General features: G+C 25.9%; 1 protein-coding gene across 1 annotated transcript; it reads right to left on the bottom strand.

Moving 5' to 3' along the window:
- Positions 1–8979: 8979 nt before the first annotated feature.
- Positions 8980–10276, bottom strand: LOC126894001 (ejaculatory bulb-specific protein 3-like). Its single transcript, XM_050664620.1, has 2 exons — positions 9913–10276; positions 8980–9439 (listed from the first exon to the last, which is right to left on the bottom strand). Exons 1-2 carry the CDS (start codon positions 10151–10153, stop codon positions 9228–9230), a joined length of 453 nt encoding a protein of 150 aa, XP_050520577.1. The 5' UTR covers positions 10154–10276; the 3' UTR covers positions 8980–9227.
- Between the last annotated feature and the right edge of the window lie 4068 nt (positions 10277–14344).

Below are 14344 nucleotides of genomic sequence, written 5' to 3'. Positions count from 1 at the left end.
TTTCGTTAAATTCGGCGGGTATTTGCATACAAAAGAAAAGGTGTCGGAACAAATGTAAGCTTTAAATTGACATATATTAGAAGCTCGAAGTATTTCCGAAACATTTTCAAAAATTAAGGTGATAAAGTTCTACTTTTTATACGTATGTTTCAAGTTTTAAACCATGTATAAAGGAAAATGGTCTAATTTTAAAATAAAGTATGTCAAATAAAAGAAGTAAACTAAAGTTTTTATACAAAAAAAAATTGTGTTGATACAAATATTTTTTGAAAAGTTATAGTAATTTAAACTTGAAAATATAAAATCGAAAATCAAAAATATTAACACAATAATAGAATGTTTTTTAAACATAGTAGCTATTTGCATATAGAAGCTAAGTTGTCGGGACAATTTTTTTTTTTCATTTCATAATACATGATATAAGATTTAATTTGATATATGTTTAAAGGATTCAGTATTTCCGGAACATTTTCAAAGGTTAAGTTAAAAAATGTTGTTTTTCTAAAAAATTTCCTATGTTTAATCCCCCCCTGTGAGCAGGTTAAGTGTTAGATTTTCACAAAAATGATACCAAATGAGAGGGAAATATCTAAGGTTTCAATATAAAAAAATAATATTTTTATTTGCTTATTTATCAATAAGTTATGGCAATTTAAAAAAAAAAAAGTGAAAAAAATGTCAAAATTAAAAACCAATTTACGGAAAACGAGGGAAATTTTTTCAATTTTTAAGGGTAATTTCTTCAACTAGATACAATTTGTGATCTTTTGACGTATCCTTGAAAAAAACTGATCCAGTGAAAGATGAAAACAAATAGTGACAGACACAAAAAAAAAACACATCATGGTAAAATTAATACCTTCTCAGCTTCGTATCGAAGCTAAAAATTGAAAAAATGTCAAAAATTAGCAATTTTTAATTTAGTAATTTTTTTGAAAATTTCCCCCATTTACGGAGAACGAGCAAATTATTTCAATTTTCGAGGGTACTGTCTTCGGCTAGATACGATTTGTGATCTTTTGACATATCATTGAAAGAAATCGGTTTGGTGAGAACTATGAAAAGTGGTACCAGACACAAAAATAAATAAATAAACACATCAGCTTCGCATCAAAGCTAAAACATAGTAAAAAAAAATCCAGCACAGCCGAGTCGTGGCACAGTGGTGACGTGGCATAGTTGGATCAAGTAAAATGATCTCTGACAGTGATTAAAATCACTATCATAAAAAACCTCATACCTAGGTGTTACCCTTATTCCCTTCCTATAACAACAGCCTTTCGACACCGACAGCTAACCTGGAGTGTCAGCCGAGCACGGTGACTCCTGTACGACAACACGCACGTGAATACCTAGACAGTAGGCACCACATCCTCATCTTCATCTTCGTACACATTACATTCCACTGGTCCTCTTATTGTATTATGACAATACCTTCAATATACATCAATACATACGTTTGCCATAAAAGTAATAACTATTTTATACTTAAAACTTCTATAACTTTTTCAAAAATGAACAAATCAATATAATTTTTATTATATAGATGCTTGATGTCTTTACCTATCATTTAGTGTACTTTTTTTATAAATCTGACCCTGTAACTGCTTAACCTGTAACCTGTAACAGGGGGAGATTTAAAATGACAGATTTTTCATTAAATTAAATTATTTAACATAACTTTTAAAAGTGTTCCGGAAAGTCTCATACTTTTATACATATCGTAAATAAAAGCTAATGTAATGCACTTTATTATGAAAAAAAAAAAATTTAGGACTTTATTTTGTCTTCTAGAAAACAGACATCAAAGTTAATAAAAAAAAACCCACCACAGGGGGATCGCGGCATAGTTGGAATAAGTATAATGATATCTGACAGTGATTAAAATCACCAATTTTTTAAAATTATACACTATCTAAAGATTTGCATAAAACGTTTTTTATGATAGTGATTTTAATCACTGTCAGAGATCATTATACTTGATCCAACTATGTCACGTCACCACTGTGCCGCGACCCCCCTGTGCTGGTTTTTTTTTATTAACTTTGATGAGGAAAATAACAGAGTACGAGGTGTAGACGAAGTGCAAGACACAAGTACTCTGAAATATTGTGGAAGAGAGTAGATACGATTTGTGATCTTTTGACGTATTTGTACTATGTATATGAATTTTATAAAAAGAAAAACAAAATATGTTAGTATATAAGATGAAATGGAATGAATTGAAGAGAGGAGAAAGAGAAGACCTCGGGAGTACCGAAGGTAATCTCTTTCTGTGTGGTACGTTTGTGACATTAAGTTTTTATTTTGTTTATTATTTATTTATCCGGTTTTAAGTGTATCAATATTTTATATGTTTTATTTTGATTGATTATATCTTTATTAACTACATTTTGCGTTATTATTGAACTACTAAAACTATAAGTTGGAACAAAAAGATTGTTCCATATTTAAATACAACATATTGTTGAAAAAAATCGGTCCAGTGAGAGCTAAAAAAAAGTGGCAACAGACACAAAAAAAGACATCATGATAAAATTAATAACTTCTCAGCTTTACATCGAAGCAAAATGACTAAGTAATTTTGGAGTGTTAGAACTTTTTTAAAGCTAGTTGAAGCACAAATTTAAATTAGCATATATAATTGTTTTCGAAAGCCAGGCTGTATTTAGGGGATAGTTTGAAGGGTAATAGCCACACAAAAATTCAAAAACGAATCTTAATAGTAAAAATCAAAACCATAAAATATTGTTAATATATGGTAGATCGAAAATAATTTTTGTTCTAATATTAATAGTTATGATCTATATGATATTTCGTATTTTTATTTTAAGACTATTATGATAAGTTCGAAAAAAACTTTGAATAAAAAAATTGTGATGAAAAAAAAATGTTGACTTTTTTTTCTCATATATTATTTAATATGTGATTCAAAAAAAAAAAAATTAGTAGAGCCAAAATTTATGTAGCCTTTCATGCCAAAATCTTATATACAGCCTATAGGTATAAATAGGTATGCTTGAACACTCGAAAACTCTATGACTGCTTTTAAAAATGTAAAGAATTAAATTTATATATTTATTAATATTAAGGCTAAACAAGTAAGTGATTTCTTTCTAACTTTTCTAGTTAAGTCAATTTATAAAATTGAAATAACTTTACAATTTAAAATAAGTCATCAAGTAAAATATTTGTATTACAACTTACTCTCACTTACACAATTAGTGAGCTACTATAAGATTTAGTCCTACCAGCTAGAGAATCATCTTCTCAGAAATTTAGAATATTGTATTTATAATTAGAAAAAAATTTAATTATGTAAGGAATCTATTGTATCTACACATAGGCGCAATTTGAACAATATGTTTGGGAATCTAATTATTTTTTCCGTTCTTTAAAAATATTTCTACATAAATTTATATGTTATTTTTATAATTTTTCAGGAGGATGCATCAGAATTAGAAGGGCTAAGCTACCTTTAGACCCTTCAAATTGCACCCTCACCTATGCCGACTCTGATGACTAGTACTGTTTTATCTTATATTTCAATCGTCAAAAGATATTATTTAGTTGTACTATTGAAATTATGAAATCTAGATGCTCCTTTGTATATGTTTTTCAACAAAATAAAGTCCTTGACCTCTGTAGATATGTGCCCAGTTGAATTAAACGTTATGTCATGTAGTTAGAGTACTAAATTACTTAATGATGTCATAACATCAAATAAACATAAAGCAGGTGGTAAGAATGTTCATTTCGTGTATTTTTATAGTACTTATATAGAATATACTGGTTATTATAGAAATTTAGTAACCTTTAAACACACTATGAGCTTAAAAACAACATAAACAAAAAATAATATTTTTTCAAAACCCTTTTCAACACTAAAAAGCATAACACTTAGTTACTGCTCTTAGTAGTTTTTATAAAAATAAGAAGTTTAAAAAAAAGAGCAGTTCATAACTTTAATCCTATTGTCTAATTTGATATAGTTTTAATATCGTTTATTATATTGCATCGACTATAGTTTTAGTCCTTCAGTTTTGTTGAAGTAATTTTCTAATTAGTTAACTAGTTTTTTTTATTTATAAAGCATTATACTATATTTTTAATATCTTAGAATAAAACTCAGGTTTTATTAAATAAAATCTTATTTGTATTTCCGCTCACATAATGTTCTAATAGTACTCACTATTTTTTATTAAATAAAACAAAAAATGTCACATCATCGCAAAAATAGGAATATATATGCAAAAAAAAAGATAAAATTACATAAATATAATAATTTTAAAAAATGTTGATGATTAGCTATTTTAGATTAACTTTGTGAGTCATTGAACTGAACCATATGATCTAATGATAGAATATTGTCCAGTTATATAAACATAAACTAGAAAACGTGCACACACTTTAAACTTTAAATTTACTGAAGTAATAGACAAAGCTTTCACAAATAATTATTTATAATTACCAATTATGTGTTCCAATAAATCAATACGTCTAAAAATAGTACAAATTGGAGGGAACATAGCAAAGGATTTTATGTTATTCACCAAGGTCGTAAAATTTTAATTATTCGTAACTAATTAAGAATAATTAAATTTTTTTTTTGCTGTATACAGCAAAAAAAATTAACCGTGCTATTAATATTTAGTGAGCTATTACTATTAAAGACTAGTTGAGGTATATAGGTTATGACGCACATTACGTATTAATCTTATTTTAAAACACTGACCAAGTTAAATTATTTTTGATATCACTAGTATCATTATACTCTAGTTGGTTCATTAAATTTAATAAATATTAATAACAAACTAATTAATTAGTTTTGTTATTTACCAAGGAAATTGTTTATGCTTGAGTCGTATACTACCTAATGAACGTTTTAAGTTAATATGCTGTATTTCTACCTGATATTTACTCTTATAGAGTAAACACCACATTTAAATATATTTTTTATTTAAAATAAAATTAACTACAGGTGATCAATTCTTATCATATATTATAGTATTTTCTATTTTTTTTTTTTTTAATTTTTGACATTAATAAATTTATATAAGGACAGAGCATATTCTGAACGTGTCAGGAAGTTTAAAATTGAAAATCAACATTTAAAATTAATTAATTAGTGCGTATGATTGTCAAAATTCGCCATTTAATATAAAAGAGTTAATTTGTTTAATGAAACATAATTATTAAAAAAAAACTCTCATAATAATCATGACTAGCAAATATATTGTTGTATTAGTAATTGAGTAAATAATAAAATCAAGACGGACATACTGAAATTGTTTATCTTTTGTTTATTAGCAGGTCCCCTAACATTAAGTATTTGGATCTCAGTACAAAACCCAAAATGGTCCTCAAATTATTTTTTTATATTAAATAATAACCCAACTAAACCATCAAAATGTAATCCGGACCATTATACTTTGGGTCTAGCGATTCCCTTATTGCTAGGCCCTGTTTATTGAAACAGCTAAATATATAAGTAAAAACACACACATACACAAAGCAAAACTTAATAACAAAAAAAAAACGCCAAACAAGATTGAAAATTAAATATTTTAAACGACCAACAAAGGTACTATTAAATAACTCAAAATCCAACAAGCTATATTAAACCATACACCGTAATTTAATTTATCTACAAACCAGAAAAGGAAATTTCCAAGAGTAGCATAAAAACACATAACTGTTAATTTATACAAATGCAACTGAAAAAATACCTTTAAATTACGTAAAAATCGAATTTTATAGCCACCACATTTAAAACTAAATGAAAAATTGTTTGTATTATGGCAAATCTTTAAAAATAATGTTCTTTATGGATCATTATAGTCTACCAAAAAAATAGTACGGTATTAATATCTGAACTTCAGTGTCTTCAATATTTTCCTTACTTATTGGCGTATTGTATGTACTAAAAATAAAATAACCACAAGCAAACTACTTTTTAGAGTATCAAAAATAATCAATAAGATTTATACGTAATGGCATAACGGGAGAGGCTAAAAGGGCTAAAGCCCCTCTTTAAGTGTGTTGAACCAACATTTTAAGTAAAATTGATTGATAAATCCTGAGTACACCTATATCTATAGGTAAATAATAAATTTTCAAACAAATTACCTCAAGATTTTTATTCTTATACATTTTTATCTGTATGTCATATCTACTTATCAATTGTATACAAAAATATGATCTTATATATCATATTAAATTGACGTATACTAGATTTATAATTATAATTTAAAATCATTAAAATAAAAGTCCCAACACATTTAACTCACAAATATGCTTCGAAATTAATAATTTGAAATTATTAAAAAAAAAAAATACTTATACTTAATTCATGTATATACTTAGTGTATAGACAATTTAATAACTCTTAACAATAAAAAACGGTTAAATAAACTTTTTTCTCTCTTTATGCATCGTTCTGTACATTTTTTTTTTTTAGTTTAACCCACCTCCTTTCACTTAAAAACAGGTTTAATCTCAAAAAAATAAATCTAAGTTTGTTGGTTTTCCCCTGAAAAAAAAACAAAAAACATATACCTGTTGAAATCATTTAACAATCAAGTAGAAAACTGGATTAACAAGATGTAGTAGTGATACGCATTTACTATTTATGGTGTAATAACTATGAAAAAGGAGCCATCTTTTTTAATTCTTTTTATGCACCGCTGACTGTTGCAAGGGTTTATTTGTCAGAGGTAACGTTTGGGATAAAAAACGATTTATTTTATCGTATTTACATAACGATGGAATTAGAACTCAAAAGACTTCGCAATATGCCAGACTAAATAGGTAACTTTTATTCAAGATTACCATGAAGCATATTATGAGATATTATAAGTTATAACTTATTACAAAATATTATTTTTGAGTACATTTTGATGTAGCACATACTTCCATTGAAATTAGTTCTCATATTTCACAAAAAACATATACTCGATTATATTTCAACTATAGTGCTTCCAATCATTTTTCACTAGTTGCGCTCAGGGGCGAATAAGCAATTTATGACTTATCGCAATATATTAGTTGAGGCAATTTCACCATGTACCCCAAGCTTAAAAAAAAAAATCGCTTGTGGATTATTTTCGCTATAATTATTTAAATTAAGTATGACAAGGAAATGTTATTGAATTATTTATTATTTTTGATTATATATAAGCAAACGAGAAGGTTTCAGTTATGAAATAAATTACGACAAGGTCGAAGGCACTCCCGAAAAATTTCCCAAGTCCCATTTGGCTATCAACCCCTAATTGTTATCATATAAGCCTAGTTAAAAAATATAACAAAATTTCATAATTTCAGAGAATAATTAATTTTTGTTTAAAATGAGAATAGCTTTTTAAAATAAAAACATTTCTAGTCTCATAAAAAAATTAACAAAATATATTTTTTAATTTTTACTTAATGGTGTTGAATTATTTTTCTTTTTTGAATATGTGCTTATTTCCAAAGTATAAAAAAAATAAAATACTATTCTTAATTATTATTTTTTATGTTTATGTTTAGCGTCCCAAAATCAACGAGAATCCTACAAAGTCCAGCTCAATAGAATTGAACTCGTTAACTATGCACAAAAGTACAATACCGATTGAGCTCGACCCCTAATAATAATAATATAATACATTATTATTGAAAAATATATACATTTATGTATGAGTCATTAAGGTAGTGAGAAAAATTGAGAAGTCAATGCTTAAAGGCGGAAAACATAAAAGTACTACTGCTTATGTCATTCAGAATAAATTAATTAATGAAATTAAAACCATTTAAATATGAAAAACTGTATTCTATGCTAATTTTATAATATTAAAATATTAATTAAATTACTAACAATTGTGAGGTTTATAATAATGTCCTGTATTTAATAAAAAGTAAATAAAAAACAATACAGTGCAACTAATTACACAAGATAAGTTACAATAACCTTCGGAAAAATAGTATAATTTCAACGGAAATAACGATATGAAATTCTCATTATTATTATTATATATTTGTTAACAATTTAATTACAGATATTATAATTATTTATAGAATATTAATGTGTTCTTGACAAAAACGTGTAGTTTCTACTAAGTTCATTGGTGTACGAATAATAATAGTTTTTGATACTTACAGAAATAATACAAATGTCGTAATCATTTTAATAAATTATATATCATTTATAGTTGTTTATTATTGATTTACAATACAAAATATTTTCATTCAAATTCATAATTTTACCAAAATAATTTTTTTCATGGAGAACTTTATGATAAATCAAGGAAAGAAAAAAACATTTGACATTAATAAAGTGTTATGGAATAAAAAATATAAATTGAGTTAATCCCAGAAAAATATTCAGTGTCAAACCTTATAACATGTAAAACGGACTATGTGCTTTAGAATGAAAAAAGGGAAAATATACTAAATAAATAAGTATATAAATAAAGGGAAAAGTAGGGAGGAGAAATGTAAAATTTGTTTAACTATTTGTAATAAGTATAAACTTTTGAAGGAACTTATGTTTTTATTGACACGCTTATTTAATTTTTCTCAGGATTTCAAAAATTAATGAATTACTGTAAATCAATTTTTTGTCATATAACATGTTATTGATTTTTAAACCTCATTTTAAGATTTTTTATTTTTTATTAAAACAATTGCATTATAATGAAACATACTAATGTATTGGAAACACGGTGGTGATTCAAACTATTTTACCACTGAGAACAAACATTCTAAAATAAAAGATCAGTGTTTTATATTATCAAATTCGGCTCATTCGCCACTTTTACATACTGTATAATTTTGGAAAATTCTTTTAGATAATTAATGTCCAATTACTGTATTGTGTTAATACGTTAAATAAACAAACAAATAGTAATATATTTGTTCTTAGCAAATAAATTTTTAAAACGAACTTTTAAACTATTTAATATAATAGAGTTAAGAGGAATTTTAAATATATAGGAACAGTTTTTATAAGTTTAAATATTTTTATTATAAAAAATACATTAAAAAGTTATAAGTATCGAAAATCTTACAATAGTACATAGTTTATCATAAATATTAATGCATAAGTATTAATTATTCTAATAGAATATTTTTAGTAGAAACATTCCAACTTAGTCATTAACAGTATGCTAGTGAAACAATAGCACGGAAGATAAAATATAGAAAAAAATAAAAACAAAAAAAATTTACAATGAAAATATTTATAAATTTTATTGTGTCTGTTTTTTGAGTTGTTCGTCTCTTTCTTTTTCTAATTTCAATAAGTTCTTTTTGTATTCTCCGGTTGGGTCATATTTGGCGGATAAGCGTTCAAAGTCTGCGCTACGATTACTCATCATGAATTTCAATACTTTTTCAGACGTGTCTTTTTGAACTTTGGTACACTTAATACAGTTTGTCTTTAATGCGTCTGGCAAGTATTCTGTAAATAATATATTATGCAAGAATAACTAATAAATTAGTACTTAATCCAATGCAATAAAAATGTGTTTAGATCATTATTCATTGAATTCCTAATTAATAGGTGGAATAAAAACATATTGTCCCGAGAACAGTCAATCAAATAAGTAAATTAAAAAAATGTATATTACAACATAGAAGGTGAAAGTATTATCTAACATCACATACAATCCATACAAGGTGTTTGCATATTAAATCCTTATAAGTAAAAGTGAAAATTATTAATTCTTCGCCCGTATAATCGATAACATAAACAAAACAAATATAATTATCATGCTCTACATTATGTTCTAAGGATTACGTATTTTGTTTATTTTCACGCGTTTTTTGCATACATACGATTATGTCTTGCCTAGGGTTGTTCGATCGATATTACTATTGACTCTCTAAATAACTTAATAGAATTCTTATCATTACTACCTGATGATTACTTACTTATCAATTCTCGTCCTTCGTTGGTGCATGGTCCTTCTTCCATCAAGCACTTGATATAGCTTGTAAGAATACGACCGTTGTTTAATACTTTATCTACGTCGAAATTGTCATATTTATTAGTGTAAGTAGCCGGGGCTTGCCCTGGTTTCTCTGCTTGTTGTCCAGCATCTTGAGGGTTTGGCATAGCCGAGCAGATGGCCAGGCTCATTACAACAATGGCGCACAAACTTAAGCTAGCCATTATTAATAAGCGAACAATAAATATTAAAAAATAAGGAGTCAACGATAAGTTGATCTAAGTACAAGGTACGAGACGGCAAGTCGAAAAGAGCGTAGTCAGCGGTTATGTAGCCCATCCTGATCATTTTCGCCGCTTTATATACTATTTCTCTTGAGCCTGTTGTCAATAGTAGAAAAATATAATATAATAAAAACTATTCAACACGGGTGGGAGACCAAGACAAACTCGGCGTAGCTGACTGGTTTTTGCAGAGGCTATAGTACTGAATAATTATTACTACACTACATGCTACACAATTATACGCATAATAAAAAACGTCAGTCCAAACTTATTAATTATTCTCAACAAATAATTTAAATCGAATTGCCATTTTTCATGACGTTTAATTTAATTTATTTTTATCAAACCTTTTTATTGCTTTTTTATTGATTTGATGAATTGACTTTGAAAAAAATACATGAGGTTTGCAATTTACGAAATAGAAAACAGCCAATAAATATGATATTATTTTAATACAAGGTTGGTCCAACCTTATATAAAATGATAATACCACCTCTAGTTTTATTAAATCAAAACTTTTGTTAAGCTTGTTCGGCTCTTACATCTCATTGATTCATAATTTTTAACAATTAAATATTAACAAATTAGACATTAGGATGAGTAGGATAAATTAAACGGAAATCAATATAAATTCATTATTACATTAGAATATTCACCAGATATCATTTAAGATTGAAAAATGACATTTTAGCTTCGATGCAAAGCTGAGAAAGTATTAATTTTACCGTGATGTGTTTTTTTTTGTGTCTGTTGCCACTTTTTTTAGCTCTCACTGGACCGATTTTTTTCAACAATACGTCAAAAGATTACAAATCGTATCTAGTCAAAGACATTACCCTTAAAAATTGAAAAAAACTCCTTCGTTCCCCGTAAATGGGGGAAATCTCTAAAAAAATTACAAATTAAAAAATTGCTAATTTCCGACATATTTTCATTTTTTTTTACTTTTAATTGTTATAACTATTTTAAAAATGTATGGATCAATATCATTTTTTTTAAATAGATATATAAAGTATTTACCTATCATTTGGTAAATTTTTATTTGTAAATCTGATCCTTTACTTGCCCACGAGGGGGATTTAAAATGACAAATTTTCCACCAAAAAATAATTTTTCCAACTTAACTTTTGAAAGTGTTCCGGATACTCTTTATTATATTTATATAATTAATATATATATATATATATATATATATTATTAGATATATTTATTATATTTATATAATAAATATATATATATATTTGGATATATTTATAAACTTTTATAAATATACTTTAAATTAAAGTTAATTTAATATACTTTATTATGAAAAAAAATTTTTTCAGTCTTTATTTTGTCTTCACGGTGAAAATGGATACCGAATGTTATTTTTATGTTAAAATTCTCGATTTTATATTTTACATATTTTATTTTATATTTCTATAAATTTTTGAAAAATGTATAGATCAATACAATTTTTTATGATAAATACTATAAATATCTCTTTCATTCAACATACTTTACATTTCCCTTTATACGGGGGTGTTTCAAATTTAAAAATGCATTTTGAAAGAAGAAATTTTTCAACTTATTTTTTATTGTAATATATTTATTGATTATTCATACGTAACCTAATAAACAAACATAAATATTTGTTATACTAATTAGAAGGATTTTTTTATTATTAGGCCACAAGTGAAACTCTGCTTGCAGATTTGAAATCGGCGAAAAAATATGTTTAGAAAAATATATTTATTTTGGATGAAAATTCCTAGTAGACTAGTAAATTTATTTATAAAAAACCAATCATTTTTTTTTTAAGTATTGCATTAATACCTTCAATATACGTTATAATATACGTCAATACATACGTTTGCCATAAAAGTAATGACTATTTTATAATAAAATTGTAAAGATTACAATACTAAATTATTAAAAATCAATTTTATACTATATTTAATTGCTATAATAAATATTTATTAATTTATTACACTTATAAATCATAAAACTTGTAATCAGGATAAAAATAAGGAAATAGGAGATCATATTTTTTTTGAAATAATCCACCAATTTTTGAAAATTAAACACTATCTACAGATTTTCACTGAAGCGTTTTTTATAATAGCAATTTTAGTCACTGTCAGATTAAATATATACTGAACCCAACTATGCCACGTCCCTACTGTCGCTTGTNAGATTAAATATATACTGAACCCAACTATGCCACGTCCCTACTGTGCTGGGTTGGGTTTTTAAGATATATAGTTATAATTATTTAAAAATGAGGTATATCTTTCTTAGTGTAAATCAAAAATAAAAGTTGCAACTTTTCTTTAAAAAATATATTTAAAACATTTGCTATCCTATTTAAGCTAAAATGTCTACTATAAAAAATTTTTTTAGACATTTTTTTCCAGACTGATATCTATAAAAGTAATTTAGTCAGTCTCTAAAAGTCATTTGGCGCCTTAGATTATTGGGGGTATGCAATATTGTTACTATTAAATTTACACATTACAAATTTCATAAAATATTAATGACCTTAAATAAATTAGTTTAAAATATTCTTAATATTTTAAATAATATTTAAACAATTCATTTTCTTAATATAAGTACTTACAGCTTATAAAATTCTCGATAAAAATGTAATTAATCAATGCCATCTCAAAATAATAATTCCTTAAAAAATCATTTTTTTAAGCTGGTTCATACAGTGATTTGGTCACTGCAATTCTAATAAAAAAGCTTTTAAGTGACGTTAAAATCATTTAATTAATATTTTATGAGTTATTTAAATTTCCTCTATTATATACTATCGTTTCTACCACATAAAAATTAAGAAAAACCCTATGCGCATTAACATAACCAAATAAAAATCACTAATACCTTCAAATTCATGCCTTTTGATGCATTTCTAATTCTGTAATATTTGCTGAATTCGGGGCCTTGCAGTTATGTTATTTTTTAATGCCTATATTATCGTGAGATAATTCTAGAAATATTTTTCGGAAGGTTGTATACCAAATCAACATTTTTTCAAGTAGGAATTTTTTTTTTTTAATGCATATTTTTTATTACTGTTCTCCAATAAGAAAAAATTTTTAATTTTTATATTATATTATATAAAGGATATTTTAATTTTAAAATATCCGTTTTTAGATTTTTTTTACAAAAAATGTTAATAGATCAATGACTACTTTAAAAAGAATACTCATTAAGTTAAAAGCATTTTAATACATAGAGCGGGTGTTCAGCGTGGATGGAGTATGCATTATGAATATACATTAGTACAACCTGTATACTTGAGAATTTTTTGAAAAAAATGCATGGATGCATTTAAAAAACTATGGATTGCTTCTAAAGAATTTAATGACGAATAAGATAATGATCAAATTTATCTCAATGATTTTGTTGATTTGTTTGATAATATTTCTGAATTTTATGACTATGACATTGATGACGCTATCAAGTGTGTAGAAATTTACTAGAACAATCCTAAATCAGTGGTGTAAACTTGGTGGGCTAAAGGGACTATAACCCTAGTAAGAGTGTATGATTAACAAACAAAAATTCTTTAGTCCCCCCAAGCAATTATCTTGGTTATCATGTTGTATTAGATGACAATGAAATTATTTCTTCGTTGCAAAATTAAAGTGAAGATCAGTATAGTAATGACAGATACTGTTAGTGAGTCTAAAGAACGTTAGTGAGTTTAAAGAAAGCACAGGAAAGGAAGACAGTAGGAAAAGATCAGCGCTCGACAGACAAAGTCAACGATGATCTAAATGAGTGCCCACAGGGACTAACAATAGCAAATAGCCTGGATAGAGATAGATGGAAGAATGTAGTAGAGGCAGCGAACGTCATTCAAGGATCGTAAAAGCTCAAGAAGAATTATTACTAGGATATGATAGTTAATGATCTAAAATGTCTTAAAATATTATACAGATAAATTCATTGATAAATATTTTGAGCTACATTATCATGATCTAAAAGACTATTTAATTCTATTGTAATTTAAAACCAAACCATTCTTAAAAATACTTTTGTTATGATGATCAAATTTTTTAGTAATGTGATCACCAAAAATGGCACGAATAAACCAGTATTTCGGAATATAATAAAATAATTTAAAAAAACAAGTTAAAGCTT

This window comes from Daktulosphaira vitifoliae, unplaced genomic scaffold (assembly GCF_025091365.1).
Source record: "Daktulosphaira vitifoliae isolate Bord-2020 unplaced genomic scaffold, ASM2509136v1 Scaffold_1, whole genome shotgun sequence".
Classification (NCBI taxonomy): Eukaryota; Metazoa; Arthropoda; class Insecta; order Hemiptera; family Phylloxeridae; genus Daktulosphaira; species Daktulosphaira vitifoliae.
This window is presented reverse-complemented; position numbering and strand designations above follow the sequence as displayed.